The 17,090-nt window shown below is 35.5% G+C and overlaps 1 protein-coding gene across 2 annotated transcripts; it reads right to left on the bottom strand.

Moving 5' to 3' along the window:
* Positions 1-5,397: 5,397 nt before the first annotated feature.
* LOC105115084 (uncharacterized) lies at positions 5,398-14,251 on the bottom strand. Of its 2 annotated transcripts, none has more exons than XM_011011865.1 (15): positions 13,921-14,251; positions 11,999-12,411; positions 11,732-11,909; positions 11,479-11,618; positions 10,149-11,376; positions 9,949-10,049; positions 9,624-9,768; positions 9,004-9,072; positions 8,831-8,876; positions 8,360-8,733; positions 8,190-8,269; positions 7,918-8,053; positions 6,657-6,858; positions 6,471-6,553; positions 5,398-5,763 (listed from the first exon to the last, which is right to left on the bottom strand). In XM_011011865.1, the coding sequence occupies exons 1-15, from the start codon at positions 13,984-13,986 to the stop codon at positions 5,629-5,631; spliced, it is 3,396 nt and encodes a 1,131-aa protein (XP_011010167.1). In that variant the 5' UTR covers positions 13,987-14,251; the 3' UTR covers positions 5,398-5,628. The 2 variants fall into 2 exon arrangements, with proteins under 2 accessions (XP_011010167.1, XP_011010166.1); XM_011011864.1 differs by having other exon boundaries at positions 11,999-12,398; positions 13,921-14,250.
* Between the last annotated feature and the right edge of the window lie 2,839 nt (positions 14,252-17,090).

Genomic DNA, 17,090 nt, shown 5'->3' with positions numbered 1-17,090 from the left:
GGGGGGGGTGAAGATATTTCAAGTCAGGTTTATACAGTCTATTAATTGTTTAAACAATTCTAAAGAAACCTTACTTTCCACCACACCAAGTCAAAACGTTTTGAACTGAATTAATTTACTGAGTTCAAATTTTAGTTTTAATTAAATTTAATCTTTGAAAATTAACAATACAAACTCTACTTGTGGATATCGATTGACATGTGTCCTATACTACTAACATAATAACTCAAACATTTGTCTTTAAATGTTGCGTTTAGGACTGCAGCATAGTACCCTAACGATCATTTATCCAAATCTCTTGCTCTACTCATCTTCAATTACCCTGTTGAAAGAATCCTACAACAATTCCCCTCCCATTATTATTTTGTCCTCTAGGGGATAACTCTAGACACCTTACTAAGAAATCCTCCACAAGCTCCTAGGTTGCATCTGATGGTGATAATCCTTTCCAAAGAACCAGGATCTGGATGGCAACTTAGTTGCGACGTTTCACCACTGTTAATGGTTGAGGGGAGTCTCCACCATTCATGACAGGTAAGTTATCAAACACTTTCTTCTTGTTTCCTGAAAGTTTCTTTAACTATGAAACATGAAAAACCAGGTGGATTGACCAGTGGAAGGCAATTGTAATTTACAATCGACTGCTCTAATTCGTTATATGATCTTGTATGGACCATAGTATTTAGCTGATAACTAGTGTGAAATCCTCTGCGCCATGGACTTCTGTCAATGTAGTTCCAACTTTTGGTACACCCAGTCACCCATATTAAATGACCTTTTACTTATCTTCTTGTTAGCCACCTGTGTTATTCTGTTTTGCGCTGATCTGAGGTTTTTCTCGAGTAATTGTAGCATATTCTCCCTTTTTGTTAACAGTTCATCCAAATGTTTGGTTCTTTAGGGCAGTAAGGAATATGAAGTGGTGATGCTTGATCATATGGAAGAATGATAATTGATATTGTACCACCATTTTGCTAGTGAAAGCCACCTTGACCATTGATGTGGAGTGCTACCAGTCATGCATCTCAAGTAGTTCTCTAGGCATTTGTTAACTGTTTCCATTTGTCCATCCATTTGTGGGTGACAGGCAATAGAATAGTGCAACTCTCTACTCCTTGATAGGCAAAAGCGCCTCTCCAAAACTGACTTGAAAAAATAGTATCTCTATCGTTGACTATAAGTTGTAAGTAAACCATGTAATTTGTAAACATGATCCATGAAAGGAGTAGCCACTGTAGTTGTAGAATATGGATAGGTTAGAGCCATAAAATATGCACTTACTAAATTGATCCACCACCACAAAAATAACTTCTTGCCATTAGATCTAGGTAGTCCCTCTACAAAGTTCATGCTGATGTCTGTAAATGGTGCCTGAAGAATGGGCAATGGTTGTAGCAACCCTGGAAGGAGTACATTTTCTGTTTTATTCCTTCGACCGGTAGTGCATTATCTCTCATATTGCCTCACCTGTTTCTGTAACTTCCTCCAATAAAAAAGACTTCCTACCCTCTTAATAGTCATTGTAGCTCTAAAATGTCCACCTTAGTTGTAAATAATTTATGTTGAAGTATAGGGTCATTGTCAACCACTATCTTTCCCTTCCTCTTCAGATGATTGTTCGCCCACTTATACTGAGGGTGAGATCCAAGATCCAGCTGTAGGTCTACTATGATACCCTGTATATCCTTGTCTTGCTCCCAAGATCTCTTAATTTCTTCCATAATGTTGGTGGAAACAGTAGACACCAACATAGTGAACAATTCACCATTAGAAATCCTTGATAGGGCATCAACTGCTACTTTCACCATTCCCTCCTTGTACTCAATTTCATCATCAAAACCTTGTAACTTGGCTATAGATGCTAAGAAGGGTAAGATACCTTTTGTTCTAGAAGATACTTAAGAATGATCAGTGCGGATTTTGAAATGTTTGCTCCATAGATAACGCCTCTATTTAGCTACTACATGAAGTATAGCTAACATTTCCCTTTTTATAGATCGATAGAGCTTGTTGTCCAAGGCCTAAAGACTTACTGATATAAGTTACAGGATGACCATCTTGCATTAACATTGCTTTTATGCCATGTCCTAATGCAAATTGTTTGTTTGGGTCTGGTAGTGCCAAAACAGGAGGTTGTGTCATAACTTCCTTTAAAAGTTCGAAGATTTTTGCAGCTTTATCATTCCATTCGAAGACATCCTTCTTCAACAATTGAGTCAAAGGTTTACTGATGGTTCCATAGTCTTTAACAAATCTCATGTAGTACCTAGTGAGGCCTAAGAATCCTCTCAACTATTTAGCAGTCCTAGGAAGAGGCCAATCCACTACAGCCCTGATCTTTTGTGGATTAGTGGATACTCCTTCCTTGGAAATGATGTGGGCCGAAATACTCCACTTGAGTACTACCAAAAGCACACTTCTCTTGGCTACCGGCTTATAGACACTTAACAATTCAAACACTATCTTCAAATGCTTTAGGTGGTCTGACATAAAATTGATGTATATTAGAATACCACTAAAAGAAAACACCAATATAAACTTTCTAAGATGCTTTCGTTCACCAAGCTCTGAAATGTGGCAGGAGCACTGGTGAGCCTAGAAGGCATAACTAAGAACTCATAATTGTCATTGTGAGTCCTAAAAGCATTCTTAAATACATCTTATGAAGCCATTCTGATCTGATGATACCCAGATCTTAAATCTATCTTTGAAAATATAGTTTCCCTCACTAACTCCTCCAATAACTCGTCCACTAGAGGTATGGGGAATTTGTCTTTGATAAAGAGTTTATTAAGAGTCCTATATTCAACAGAATCTTCATGACCCATCCTTCTTCATGACCAAAACCACATGGGAAGCAAAAGGGTTATTATTAGGTTGAACTACCCATGACTCCATTTTGGTGACCATTCGTTCTACAACATCCTCCTGTAAGCCAGAATACCCTGTAAAGCCTTAAGTGATACATTGGGCTCCATCCTTGAGAAGTATAGCATGATCATGAGATCCGAGGAGCGGTAAACCCTTTGATTCATTAAACACCTCTTAGTAGTACTCTAAAAGATGTTCCAAAGCAGCATTTCCTTCCACAACAGGATTTAAAGTGGTAGACATAGAACAAACTGTGATACCAACTCTTTTAATGATTCTCAAACTGTATAAGCTAACTTCTGCCCACTGTGAAGGACACCCTAGCAGACTGTTGAGTTGCTCAAATCTAATAGATTGTAAGTGAGCTGGATCGTTGCCCTAGGGCAACATCTTTTTTCCTAGCCAATTGAATGACATCCACAATTCTTTATAGTTGAAACAATGTCACCTAGCATGACCAGCCATTGAATTCCCAACATCATGTCACAGTTATTTAGGTCCACAATGAAAACCTGTGCAACATAGACCTGTGCAACACATTGTTCCTCAATTTTCTTACACTGTCAAGGGTTTTATGGTAGTAAGGTTATATTGTAATCTACTGGCAGCTTCAAAATTGAGAAAGTTGTGTTCTTGCAAAGTCAACCATGATAAAGATTGATTCTTTCTCAACCTTGCTAGTTACTGGGTATGAAAATTCACAGTACTCTCTAAAGCATTGATTGGAATTGAGTAACTTCTTCAGGTTCAAAATTGTCTTCTTCCATCTCCCCTTCTACTACTTCCTCTTCATCACTTATAATGGAAAGAGAATTGAGCCTTTCATTTTTAAACCTATGTCCAGAAACAAACTTCTCATCACACCAAAAAACACAAACCCTTTGTTATTCTTTCCTCTATTTCCCCATTCTTCAAAGGTCTAGTAGGTTCAAAAGGAACTCTGCAATTATAGTTTTGGGTTAGAGTGGGTAGTAAGCTATTTTAAGGTAGTTTTAGGTTGCTGGTATTTTCTGGAGGTGAGTTTCTATGGTGAGTTTGTTGGTGACTAAGTTTGGTTTAGGTTATGCCTTAGGAGGGATATTTAGGAAGGTTGTGATGGTTATGTTTGTAAGATAGTGTTTTCTTATAATCGAGCTAAGTTGTACGCTAGTTTCAAGGCTTTCGGTTCAAACATCTTAACTAGATTCTTAATTTCAATCTCCAAACCCCCAATAAAGAACATAAAAGCTTGTTTTTCAGAAATATCAACCTTTTTCTATAGCATGTCAAATCATGCATATATGCCTCCAGAAATTTAACTTGCCTGAGATCCATAAGTTCCTCTAATGGATCTTTTTGCCCATCAAATCTTGCACATAAAGCTTCAACATGTTCTTCCCAAGATACCTCCTCATGAAATTTTGGTGCCAATAAAGGGCTATACCATCAAGATGGTAAGAAGCCAATCTAAGTTTCTTAGAGTTCTTAACTTTCTCTACTTCAAAATATTGATTGTGTTTATAAAGCTATTTATACACACCTTCACCATCAAAATTAGAAAAATCACATTTGGGTTTGTGTACCTTATAGTAGTGGTGACCACCTTCACCGTTTAGACAAGTCTTGAATGCGGCATCTTGTCCCTAATGAGCTCGTTTATCCCTGGTGACCATGGTTTCACCTGCTGTTCGCTGCAGAGTCTGCAAAATGAAAGTTTGCTGGCAAAACAGACCACTGATAAGATCTTTTAGTTCTTCAAGCTTGGTTTCATGATTGGACCTTGTACTTTCATCACTTGCTTATAGTTCTGCTTATATGAGTCTAGTAATTTCATCACTTGCTCATATTTTTATGCTTTCAAGGGAATCTTCAAGCCTTTTAATCTATTGGGATCGAGTGTCAGGTACCATCTCTCAAGTCCAAAGAGATGATGCTCTAATACCACATGGAACAAGCTTGATGGGAATAGTCCCTACTTAGATTTCGTCCAAGTATTGCAGGGGAAGAGAACCACTTGCTAACAATGCCCACAATGGCAGATCGCAAGTAACTCAGCAAGAGTAGTGGAGAGAGAGAGAGAGAGATGCTCATACTTGGTTATTCATTTCTTGGATTCATTCTCTACAAGTTTGTTACCTATTAACCAAAACAATTCCAAGATTCCAGCACGTGTTACCTACACTAGTGGACATGTCTCCTATACTACTAACATTATAACTCAAACACTGCGTTTAGTTCAGCAGCACAACATAATAACTTTAAACTCTTTGTTTAGGATTGCAGAATAGTACCCTAACGGTCATTTATTCAAATAACTCCTGCCCTACTCTTCTTCAATCACTCCAATGAAAAAATACTGCAACAATCTCTCACCTTATCCATGATACTTCAATGTTGAAGTCTAACTAGGGCTTTCTGACCAATTCAACATAGTAAAGTCACAAACACCTCAACAGAATTACAATCTGTCATTGTAGAGGCGGCACTCATTGGATCAAAAGCAAGGAAAAATTGAGAATTTATATAAAAAGAGGAACAAGATCAAGAGAAGACACGAAAAAATCAATATATATAGATTTTTCACTAATTTCATGATTTAGGTACAATATCCTCAAAATTGCCAAAACAAGAATCTAACTAAACATCAGACCTATGTATCAATTTGACCATCTTTTGATACCATCAATCACAATGTGGGACATGTTTCAGTTGCAAAAATTTGAAAATAACATACCTGAAGGGGAAAAAATCAGGCAAAGATCAACTTGCTATGCTTGATTAATTGGGTTTAAATTCACCAAATTTATGCTTTTCTTCATGCAGCTGCCTTAAAACATAATCCAGTTCTGGAAATGCAGTCAAAAGCAGCAGCTCAAGGAGGTCAAACGCCAGTTGTTTCATACAAACAGATGACTGCAAAGGGGGGAAAAACCCACCAAAGCTCAGTAACATCATTTGTATACAAATGATAGGTGAGCCAGGAAATATTCAACAAGATATGGAGTTCTAAATATGGGCAAGGCATGCACTAGAACTGCTATCTTCTTTCAGGGTCACAAATTAACACCTGGAATGATTGGTGTGTACTGATCTAGTCACTGGTGCTACCACTCACACAGATCATTAAAGCACTAAAAGGTTTCATTCTTTGCTTCACTAAACCAAGTCGTCTCACTGCCTTGTCTCCCTCAACCACCATTTATTGAGCAAGGCTGCTAGTTACGTGTTCTGAATGAGGCATGTCAAACCATGGGAGACATACAAAACAGATGTTGACACAACAACATCAAGCAACAAAACCCAGATCATTAATTCACTAAAAGCTTTCACCCTTCGCTAAACTGAGTTGTCTTAATGCCTTGCCTTCCTCACTAACCATCATTTATTTGGCTTGCTGTCCCTTCTGAATGAGGGACCCCAAACCATGGGAGAAATACAAAATGGTGCTGACAAACAATATCAAGCAACATAGAAAGATGCCCCCCCCCCCCAACCCTCTCAATATATTTTCCGTTTGAGAAGGTTAAATACATGTCGCACAAAAGCATCTATAATCAGCTACTACTTTTATGCTTTACATAAGAAGATTTCGATTTAAATCCCACCAAAGAAAAAAATACCTGAAGAAAGAAATAAAGATCTTTTGCACATTGTTCATACTCCTTTCGACCAACAAGACTTACAATGGCAGCTGGTGCGTTGTCTGCATTTCAAAAACAGGGTTCGTTGAGGCATTTACTGATATTTTAAAATAATATCTGTGATGCAGAAAATACAGAAAGAACAAATAAGAAAAATGATATTACCAATCATCAGCTCATATACAAGTTTAGCACGTCGAGCTGCATCCTGTTGTTGCTGCTCATTACTAAATTTAGGTGAAGATACTTCCATGGGTTGCTGGCCATGAGGGGAAATCAATTTAGGAGAAGACACTTCTGAGGGTTGATGGGGTGGCGGTCGTCTCTTTGGATGTTTGGTTATGAATATTCCATCAGGCCAAAGTATCTATTTAATAACAACACAGCTAATATCAGGATAAAACACGAGCATCTCAATTTTCTTTCTAAAGCCTCTTACACAATCAAGTACAAATCTAAAGAACAAGTCAATCCACTCCAGCATATTCTCGTATCAGAGTAGCCCATTCCAGCTGCTGGAAAACTGGGAGAAGGCAGAAAAAGAAAAGGAAAGGGAAAAAAAAGAAAGGCATAGCATTCTTTCAATTCAGTCTGCTTTACAAGGATAGTCTTAGGTTTCATTACTACCTCAGGGGTAAAGACCAGAACATGTCAAGTGAAAACAGGAGATCTTAAATTATTTAAAGGAAGGCATAGCATGTATCCATGGGTAATCCCTTCTTTCAATTCAGTCTGCTTTACAAGGATAGTCTTAGGTTTCATTACTGCCTCAGGGGTAAAGACCAGAACATGTCAAGTGAAAACAGGAGATCTTCAATTATTTAAAGGAAGGAATAGCATGTATCCATGGGTAATCCATTCTTTCAACTCAGTCTGCTTTACAAGGATAGTCTTAGGTTTCATTACTACCTCAGGGGTAAAGACCAGAACATGTCAAGTGAAAACAGGAGATCTTCAATTATTTAAAGGGCACTAGTGGGACTCCAAAAGTTTTTCCCTCTCTTCCGACTAGTAACATGAAACAAAAAATGAAGACAAAAACCCCTCCTTCCCTCACTCAGCATTACTGAAAAGCACTTCAGATGGACCATCTTGCCACACTATCTCACCCTCTTTTTTATGCCCAAAGATGAAGTTCAATGGTGCTGGGTAGAAATGAAAAGAGGACATGAACTCAAGCCACCCAGAATCCATCCAATGATCCAATTTATCGGCTCTGTTATTTATCATTTCAGTAAAAAAAAAAAAAAAAAACAAAGTCCAGCATTTCAGTAGTGCTCTAGACTGCATCTGATCTATCAGCTCTGTTATTTACCACTTCAGCAAAAAAAAGTCCAGCATTTCAGTAGTGCTCTAGACTGCCAAGTATTGTTGAAGATTTAGCAAATTTTCAAGATAGAAGAAACTGCAGAACTTCAAAGATTACCTGCTCAACCCGCTTGATCCCTGATGCAACAACTGAACCCCTACGCAGAAGCTGGATTTTCTCTATCAGCCAATCATCTAAAGCATCACCCATTCCTAGTTGTAGTATCTGTTTGGCCACCCAAAAAGCCTGCCTCCTGCAATGCACAAATCATTTGTGTCAGCAGCATATCCTCAGCAGTCACAGTGGGATGTCACTATGATGATGAAAAAATAGTTTCTATAAAGAGACAAGACATCCACCATATTTCTACATTGCCGTATATTGAATACCTGATCCATCCACCATCTTGTAGCTGGAAAATGACATCTATCAAATCAAGTATAGGAACAGTCAAATTTGGTGGTGCCCACTGCAATGAAGCAATGAAATTTTATAAGACAACCTTTTGTTATTAAGGTAAACCTGCAATCCAGCCCAATCCTTAACCCACTTTAATTACCTCTGTAGGGAGCATGGGGTCATTAGCAGAATCATTAAGGGATGCGGACATCTCTTCTAAACTATCGCCCTCTCTTCCTTCTATATTCTTCTCTAAATTTCTGGCAGATGATGCATTCTTTTGCATATCTGAATCACAGCCTGGATCCTTGAATGATTTTCCAAATTCTTTGACAGACTTTCTCACTGGAGATTGAGGCGTGTCTTTTGAAATCATTCGTGCTCCATCTACCCCAAGAGCATGCTTTGTCTGCAATATAGATTCCTTGCACTCTGCACTCAATTGTTCCTTCCTAGTGGATAAGGAATCTGTTGCAGGCCCGATAAAATTTGAAACCCTTTTACTCTTTTCAGAGGGCTTATCATCCAGGTCAACTAGAAATTTAAAAAAAATATGAAAAGAGAGGAAATATCAAAATAAAGAAATGAAAATCAAAATAAAAGATAACATCCTAAATTGAACAAGCTTCACCTGATAATGTTTCGATGATAGAAAATGAATTTGAGAACACATACGTCTGCATGACACCATATAATAGCAAATGAATAGTGTGGGTGAAATATCAGAAAGAACACCTTTCCCTTCCCAAAAAAAGAAGGGGAGGGAGGGGATTCTGCATTAATAATAGCAGAAAATATGGAAACCTGAGAATCAACGCTAAGAAAGTCCCAGACTTCAATAGATCCTGAAATTGTCGGAAGTTGCAAGAGCCTCTGGAAAACAGCAACAGGTTATAGTTAGTTAAAGAGTTGAAGCATGGCACCAAAGAAGTAGCAAACTAGCTCAGAAAAATGTATATTCTAAATAAAGAAACAATTCAGTTGTTTCTCGTAGTTGGCACACTCATTTCTAATGAAAAACTTTTAAATATTATGCTTTGATTTCAGTGGTGTGGAGCTAGATTAGCCATGTAAATGTGGCATTTCTTATTTTACAAACATTATATATGAGTTTGCCTACCACAAGAATGCTTTTACATGGCTAATCTAGTACCAGCACCATTGAAGTTCCCAATCATAGAACTTTGTGAGATATTATGTGTTACTTTACAGCATAATACTGAAGAGTCCATAAGTACTTGAGTAGCCAAGCACCAGTGCAAATATCTTAAGTGCTGGAATAGTGGCAGCAAATTAAACCAGGATAAATATCTAAATAGGAAATCAGGTTGGAAATCCATTGAAGGCCACAATTCCAGCTTATCAAAGAGCTAAAGCTGATATCAAATTCACTTGGACAAAAAAAGTGAGATTAGATGTTCGACCTTCAGATATCGGTCAAGCAATTTACACCGCTCTTTTATGACAGGCATATCTAAACCTGTAGAGAGAAAATGTTTTGGCGGCAAATGAAGACTATATTCTGGATATTCTTTGAGCCGTCTATGTAACTCCTCAAAATGTCGAAATCTGTTGACAGTAGAGTTCAGTTACATGAGCAGTATAACTTTATGGGAGAAAATATTATAAAGGTCATGTGTTCACCATGTTAGAGCACAATAAAAAGACAACATCTATTCATGGAAGATGCTTATTACAGAAGACATCAACAAGAGATGAAACAAAATTTGAGACAGAAATCCATAGCACCTTCGTTTGATTGACCAACTATTGTTATTTACATCCGTAACAGATAAGGAATAAACAGCAAACGTTTTAGAGTCACTCTTAACAATATTTGCACCCAATACCTGCAACAGCAAGAGGGTTTACATCCTTTATCATTAAATCAGAAGATGAAAGGTCAAGCAATTGAGCAGAGAAAAGTAATGAGCTTTTAAGTGGAGTACCTCACATCTCAACTTATAAAATGCGTCCACCATTAATGAATGTTTCACGGAATTATCATTTAAAGTGTGGCTTTCAGGAATAAAAACAAATGTTGCAGACGAACAAGCAGTTGATCCACTGTAAACTCTATCCAGAGTTTCAACATCGGAATCATCAGTGAAATCATCAGCTTTAGCATGTCCTTTTAAACTAAGTATGTCCTGCCCGTCCCCAGACAAGAAGCTTGTTCTCTCAATCTCTTGCCAAACAGGTACCTTCTGAGTGCTTGGCCTCGACCTTTTCCTGCCAGATTGGGGTCTAGATAATCTTTGATAGTGAGCATGCCCTCTACCAGTCTTCTTTGCCCTGTGGCCATCAGGATTTTCAAGCGGATGATGAATGTGGGAAACAGCCAGGTTTCTGTTAGTTTTACCATCCCAGACTTTAGTTCCTGGAGAATCAAGACCAGTTACAAAGTTCACATCTTCCTCTTCAGAAGTATAAGAGCTAGTGCTGCCTGATTCAGTCCCATCCACATCCATGAGGCTCTGTATGCCATCTCGATGTGAACTAAATAGTGAGTGATTTGACATGTTCTGATTGACATAATGCAGAGGGTTTTCTACAGTAGACTGCTCAGTACCCACAGACTGATCATTGCGGGCCAGCGAAGCATCGAGTTTGGTCACATCATCCTTCTTGGAATTAGATGTACTCTTTGAATAATCTGATGTAATGGACTTACTTGCTGAAGAATTCTGTGGGGGGTGCTTGATCGCCTGATTTTCACCTTCTTTCTTTCTATAGTTTCTCCCTTTTGTCCACATGTTTTCAAAATTTTCTGGAGCAAGGGCAGCAGTCTTTCTGCGAGACATCATATCAAACATCTCACCCCATTCACGTCCTGAAAGATGTCGTTCAATTTCTCCTTCATCATTAATCAGAGAGTTTTTGGACAGTGAGCTCCATGTGCGGGAAGATGGGGTATCGATGGAAAGCAATGGATCTTTTGAGATATGGCTTCCATTCACCTTATCTTTTTCAGGTGCCTCTGGCCCACTTCTGGATTGATTGTTTTTTAACTGCGTAAGTTCAACCCCAGTTCCAGTAGGGTCTAAAAACCTAGAAAAATGATCAGATGGGATCCTTGAAGACCCATTTGATTTGGAATGAGATGCTTCTTGAGCTGCAGCAACTCTTTGATTAGCCTTAGAAATGATAACATTTTCAATCCTTTCATTTATGAACCTGATAAACAAAAGGAGGAAACCAGAAAAAATAAAAAAAAGGAATGAGAGAAAGGAAAAATGACAACACAAAACTATAAAGCAAAACAGAGACATAGACTACCTTGGGCTAGCCAAGTTTAACACTGGTCGCATCACCGCACAAGCGAGAAGTTCCCTGACAACATAACGGAAGAAAGAGCACTGCAGATCTGCTGACTTGAAAGTCAAAGAAATGAGGCCATCCACCAGATGCTGCAAAACCTAGAATAAGCAGTCCAGATTGTCACTAAACTTTCAATCCTTCACATTCAGAGGCAGCATTTGTAGATTCTATGACTTTGCAAATTTAACAAACAAAAAATGAACAAATCAACCTTGTGCTCAGCTTCAGCAGAAAATAAAGCAGGATGCAATTTGTTCTCAGCAGCCAGAACAAGTCTTAGTTCCTTGTCTCGCTCATCAATGGTAAGCAAACCAGACTGTTGCTTGTCAATCTTTGCTTGACTTGCACGAAAAAGCTCCAAATGGGTGCAGATGAGATTAATAAGATCCCTGTGTCACCCTAGATGATTAGTGACAAAGCAAATAACCTTGGAGACAAAGTAAACTAAGAGAAAAGTCAGGAGGAAAAGAACTAAAACCTTGTCAGTAGATCAATAAGATTTACATTTCTCATGCGACTTGAAAATTCCCCAAGAACACCATTCATTAGCTGCACCAGTTCCTCTGGACCTTCCTTATCAGGGGTCAGGCGAGAGTACCATAGATCTGCCACCCACTCAGAGACTAGATGCCTTGTTAAGTGATCTATTGCATCCTCAACAACAGGAGAATTCACTTTCCTTCTCCAGTCAGACTTTTCAACTACCCTGTTAAGTTCAAGAGATTTGTTTTGTGGCAGTGTACTTAATTTTGCAGAGGCAGGTTTGTTGTTATATGCAGCAGCTTTCTTACGCATTTCATAATCCATGGTGAAGTAGCGAAGGAGAATGATCAAGGAAGCAGCAGCAGGCAAGTTGACCCAAACTGAGGAGCTCGTTACTGAAAAAGGTAACTGAGAGTAAGTTCCAACTAAAGACAAGCAAAAAAGAAAGCATTGCATATATATAAAAAAAAAAAAAAATGAGAATACATTTATGTACAACTTAAAAAACAACAGGCTGAAATAACTAGCCAGAATTTCATGTACTCAACCTATACAAATTAAATATTTTAGTTGAACTCCTAAAAGCAGCAACCATTCATGTACTGCAAATGTTCTCTGTGTGGAAGAAAATAAAGAAATTATTTTCCTAAGCCTCCCTGTTTGTAGGAAATTAACTGTATACACCCAAAGTATAACAGAATTTACAGAACATAATTGGTCTGGTCATGCTACTTCCTCCAGTGTGTATGAATAATTCACCTTGGGCATCTCTTCATCCAGCAGGTTTGCAGTATCATGTTTTTCGGGTCCAAATGAAGGTTCAAACTCAAGTTGTAAGGAACAAGGAGGGGGGAAGTACAAGATGTCAATTGAGCTAGAGCTCAGTGGCCATCTTTTCTTTCACATTGAAACAAAGTCTCACTGCAGCATCTATATTTTTGCTCTGTTCGTGCTGTTAAATAATTAAAAATGCACATGTTTTGTTGACCTACACCATTTTGGAACCTCGTCTTATGGATAATATTGGTATAATTCTTCACTCTACGATGTCCATTACCGATCACTCATGTTCATGAATTTAGAATTTGCAGCAGGTTTATTAGCAGTCAGTTACAATGATTGTGTTAATATGATCAGAACACATTCTTATCAGATTATCTTCTTTTTTTGACATAATTCCCTTAAGACATTAGGAAAGAAAAGAAAAGCAATTTCCTTAATATATTAGAACAAAAGGGCGCTCTACCACATCATTTATGTTGAAGCATTTCAGAAAGAAATAATCACGTGAAACAACAACAAAGAGACATCAGTCGAATTAGAGCATTGTTCTTCTTCAAAACATTGAGAACATAGAAAATTAAAACACATACATACACTTCCATGTTATTATGTGGATGTGTCATTTAACACAAAAGGTATCAATATTATGGCCTGTCTTTTCTTTCTAAAATATTTCAAACACCTCGTATTATTTTTTGGGAGTGTAAAATTCTTTACAGTCTCACAGCCTTTCCTCACTGATTGTGTTCCTCCCTTCACTGACCCCATTACTTGTACAATCACTACGTCCAGAAATAATGCCAGAAAAGGGTAAAGGTGCCACCTCAAGCACACACCTTGATCCCAAAGGAAAACGCCAATGCTAGTGGCCAGCATTCATTCAATTTCCCAATGTTAACTTGTCTATATCATTAACTTTTTGGTCATCTATTATACCTTGAAAAAATGCCAAAGTAATGCCCATTAATACAAAGGGCAAAAATCAAGAAATTCTTATAATTAACAGGAACGCAAATGAAAAATCTGATTAAGAGGTAAAAATGATTATCAGATACATTTTTACCTAATTTAATTAATGAATCCATACAATCACAAAATCAAAATACACACACAGCGAGAGAGAAGAAAACTTACAAGACATGAGATAAGATAATCCAACAACACAAATAACCAAAACAACAATCCTCTTCTTGCCTTCATCCATTAAGTCCCGTACGATCACCTGCCTTTGCGTGCTCATTTTCGCACTCACCAACAAGAAATTAATGCACTAAAATCTGAAATTCAAATCCGAATCTCCATCAATCTAAACATTTCTCCTTTTCATTTCCGCAATCGATCGGATCAGAAGAAATTGAAGCAGAGAATTAAAGTGAAAAATGGGTTATTTAATCCAGTGAAAACTTTATTTTTCATTTCTCATAATTAAATTAACAGAGAAGAACTGAAGGGAAGTTCAACGCGGAGACCGTTAGGTTTTTCCTTTTTTTATTTTTTATTCCGAATTCCGTATGTTTATGTTATATATATATATATATATATATTCTCACCCTCACTGTCACAACCACTCCTTATTTCTATCATATGTTTTTTACATCACGGGTAGTATTTGGTTTAGGTATTAATTATTTTTTTTAAATATTTTTATTTAAAAATATAATAAAATAATTTTTTTTATTTTTAAAATTTAGTTTAATATCACCAAACTAAAAAGAATCAACAAAATTAAAAAATTTAATTTAAAATAAAAAAATTATTTAAAAAAAACATATTGTTACTACAAAAATAAACATTACTTATAACTAATAAGATAGCATGTCTACACACTACTTAAAGTTTATGGAAAAAATATATATAATGATATTATAATTATAAATTAATGCTAGATAAACTCATGAGGGAAAAAAATTATATCAATAGTTAAAAATTAAGAAACTGTATAGAATAAATTATGTGAAAATATTAATATTATAAAGATATTAAAAAACTAAAAACATACATAATTAGAGATGATTAGAGAAGACTGATTGTGTCATTGATTATATTTCAAAATAAAACAACACACAAAATATTATATCTATTAAAAAAATATTAGGAAAAAGATGTAATTATTAATTATAAACAAAATGATACCATTATAACATTAAAGAGTTGCATTGCTTTTTAAGAAAGTTAAATGTACCATTATAACATTAAAGAGTTGCATTGCATTGCTTTTTAAGAAAGTTAAATATTGCTATATTAGTGCATAAGACATACAAAATTAATAGAAAAGCAGTCTATAAAGTTGCTTCATAAAAAAAAATATTATGTGTTACTCTATTGATGGAGATTTTCTAGAAATAAAGAGGAAAGTTGCATTATTAGTGGTTAAATGAAGAAAAAAAGTAAAACAAAAAACAAAAAAGAAAGGGAAGGTAGAGATAATGTGTTGCTAATTTATTAAAAAAAGAAGAAGAAGAAGAAGAAAGTAAAGTTTAAAATGATAGAGAAGAAGCTAGCAGACATATGATTTTTATAATTAAGCTCGTGTATAATATCGATTGTGAAGAGTTGTTAAATAGTTATGTTATTTGTTATAATTTAAATAAGAAAAATATGTTTCATTATAGTCATTGTTTTTATGGTTAAGAATTATATTGTAATTTTGGTATTGACTCATCCATCTAGTTAATCCATGTTAATAATAATTAATTACTAAAAATATTTGTTATTATAGATTATATCAAACCTAAATTGTTATTGTTTAACTATGTTGGCTGAAATGGAAACGACAACTTTGAAACCTTAGCCTTTTAGATTGGTCATTTTAATCATTGAGTTATCTCAAATGTTATTTTCATCTTATACACCATTGTTTTTACTAGTTGGTGTTCGTTTCAGTATGCTGTGCAATTTAACTGCTTGGGATTTTATGGCTAAAATCATTTTCTTTTAATCAATTGCTAGATTAACATATTAGTAAATTAGTATATTATAATAGCCTTAGCAGATTAATTAACTTGGTTTTTGCCACCGTCAATATATAATGATAATGATGACTCATGTAACAAATTCAATATTGTTTTTTTTTAACTAAGTTTTATAAACTTTGATTTAACTAATAAAAAGGACATGGAAAAACAATTTTGTAGTGTAATTGCAACACTAGCTATAGAATTTAGTATAAGAGAAAAAAGAATAATGAATGTTGTCTATCAATTTATTATTGTTGTTATTTTTAAGTTGTGAACATTTTACAAACAATTTTGTTGGAAAGAATTAAATTCTTTTTTGAATACATATCCACCAACTTTGTATTATTAGTTCCATTCATCACACTTTATGTTAATTGATTAAAATTATAGGTTTATCTGATTACCAACATTTCTTATAAATTGCATCTTTATCTACGGTAATAGAAATGTTCAGAGGAAATAAAAAGTGACAAAAAGATATGACTTTTTTAATATGTTTATAAAAGTTATTATGAAATGTCTATGATTATATGCTTCATTAATACCAACTGCAAACAAAGAATTGTGAATGTTCAAAATATCATTTGTGATAAATTTAAAAACTTAAAAACTTAAAATATCATTTGTGATAAATTAATACCGAATGTTCAAAATATCATTTGTGATAAATTATTTGTTGTTCTCAATTCTATCTCATTATAATGAGATGTTAGGTAAGCCTACAAGATTGGGGTATTATTGAAACTAAAGTTAGATTTTTGTTTTCATAAGTGATCTAACCATTGTATCTCTTGGTATCATGATATTTAAAAAAATATGTCAAGAATTTTTAAGACACCAGTTAAAGGTATTGTTTATGGACAGATGATATGTTTCGGCTGCGCATATGTTAACTTAGCTTTTTGAATTAAGCTTTAAGCATTAATACAACTGGAATATAGATTTTTACAATATTCTTTTATAGATTCGAGTGAATGGATAAACAATAAAATAAATAATATGAAGTAAAGATATATATAGAAAAAAGAGTATAGTGAAAAAGGTATAAAGCTAAGAATGAAAGTGTTTTAATTTGTGCAAAAAAAGTCTTTCTAGAAAAGCATGATAGCAGGTAAGATGAGATAAATAAAAAGCCAAGTCGGTTAAAATTACTAAATCATGGTCTTATTTAGAAAGGCGTTTGACACGACTAAAAGATTGATGTCTTCTCCCAAGTGCAGAAGTGTCGAAGTAATAAATAACCCGGCAAGATCGGGGTCGAACCACATGGAGGTTAATTGTACAAATTATAAACAACAATTATAAATAACAACAATAGCAATAACAACAATAGTAACGAGAACAACA

Source organism: Populus euphratica, unplaced genomic scaffold (genome assembly GCF_000495115.2).
Source record: "Populus euphratica unplaced genomic scaffold, PopEup_1.0 scaffold639.1, whole genome shotgun sequence".
NCBI lineage: Eukaryota > Viridiplantae > Streptophyta > Magnoliopsida > Malpighiales > Salicaceae > Populus > Populus euphratica.
Note: the sequence above shows the minus strand (reverse complement) of the source record. Positions and strands in the feature narration are given on the sequence as shown.